At 63.5% G+C, this 1,551-nt stretch overlaps 1 protein-coding gene across 1 annotated transcript in view; it reads right to left on the bottom strand.

The window, feature by feature from the left end:
• Positions 1 to 366, bottom strand: part of SNX27 (sorting nexin family member 27) — a gene marked incomplete at its 3' end in the record, with an annotated part of 18,640 nt that extends 18,274 nt beyond the window's left edge. Inside the window, exon 1 of the mRNA XM_017839857.1 lies at positions 355 to 366. Coding sequence (XP_017695346.1) covers positions 355 to 366 — 12 coding nt within the window. The remainder of the gene's footprint in view (positions 1 to 354) is intronic.
• Positions 367 to 1,551: the final 1,185 nt, after the last annotated feature.

Here is a 1,551-nt window from a genome sequence, read left to right as displayed (position 1 = left end):
ATTCCCGAGGGAACAGGGAGAGCCATTCCCGAGGGAACGGGGAACGGAATTCCTGAGGGAACAGGGAACGGAATTCCCGAGGGAACAGGGAACGGAACTCCCGAGGGAACAGGGAATGGAATTCCCGAGGGAACAGGGAGAGCCATTCCCGAGGGAACAGGGAATGGCATTCCCAAGGGAACAGGGAACGGAACTCCCAAGGGAACAGGGAATGGAATTCCCGAGGGAACAGGGAGAGCCATTCCCGAGGGAATCCCCCCCAGGCCCAGCCCATCAGCCCCAGTCCTGCCATCCCAACGGATCCTGAAGGGAATTCCCCCTCCTGGGTCCCCTCCTGTCCCCCCGGATCCGCACGGATCTCCCCATTCCGGGCTCTCTCCCCCTGGATCCAGCTCCTTTCCCAGACTCCTGGGATTCCTGTGCTTCCAAACCTTTTTCCAGGTGCTCCTCCTGTCCCCTCCTGTCCCCTGGGTCCCCTCCTGTCCCCCCATATCCCCCCTATCCATTCATCCCCCCGTTCTCCCCGTTCCGGGCTCTCCCCCTGGATCCAGCCCCTCTTCCCACTCCAGCCATTCCCATACTTCCAACCTTTTTCCAGGTTCTCCTCCAGGCCCCTCCTGTCCCCTGGGTCCCCTCCTGCCCCCCCATATCCCCGTTTATCCCCCCCATTCTCCCCATTCCGGATCCAGCCCCTTTCCCAGACTCCCGGCATTCCCGCGCTTCCCAACCTTTTTCCAGGTGCTCCTCCAGGCCCCTCCTGTCCCCTGGGTCCCCTCCTGTCCCCCTATATCCCCCATATCCATTTATCCCCCCGTTCCCCCCATTCCAGGCTCTCCCCCTGGATCCAGCCCCTCTCCAGCCATTCCCACACTTCCAACCTTTTTCCAGGTACTCCTCCAGGTCCCCTGGGTCCCCTCCTGTCCCCTGGGTCCCCTCCTGTCCCCTGGGTCCCCTCCTGTCCCCCCATATCCCCCATATCCATTCATCCCCCCGTTCTCCCCGTTCCGGGCTCTCTCCCCCTGGATCCAGCTCCTTTCCCAGACTCCCGGCATTCCCGTGCTTCCCAACCTTTTTCCAGGTTCTCCTCCAGGCCCCTCCTGTCTCCTCCTGTCCCCTGGGTCCCCCATGTCCCCTCCTGTCCCCTCCTGCCCACTCATATCCCCGTTTATCCCCCCCCATTCTCCCCGTTCCGGATCCAGCTCCTTTCCCAGACTCCCGGCATTCCCGTGCTTCCCAACCTTTTTCCAGGTGCTCCTCCAGGCCCCTCCTGTCCCCTGGGTCCCCTCCTGTCCCCTGGGTCCCCTCCTGTCCCCTGGGTCCCCTCCTGTCCCCCCATATCCCCCATATCCATTTATCCCCCCGTTCTCCCCATTCCGGGCTCTCTCCCCCTGGATCCAGCCCCTCTTCCCACTCCAGCCATTCCCACACTTCCAACCTTTTTCCAGGTTCTCCTCCAGGCCCCTCCTGCCCCCTCCTGTCCCCTGGGTCCCCTCCTGTCCCCTGGGTCCCCTCCTGTCCCCTGCTGTCCCCTGGGTCCCCTCCTGTCCCCCG

This window comes from Lepidothrix coronata, unplaced genomic scaffold (assembly GCF_001604755.1).
Source record: "Lepidothrix coronata isolate B3197 unplaced genomic scaffold, Lepidothrix_coronata-1.0 Scaffold518, whole genome shotgun sequence".
Classification (NCBI taxonomy): domain Eukaryota; kingdom Metazoa; phylum Chordata; class Aves; order Passeriformes; family Pipridae; genus Lepidothrix; species Lepidothrix coronata.
The sequence above is the reverse complement of the archived record's forward strand: the minus strand, read 5'-3'. Positions and strand labels throughout refer to the sequence as shown.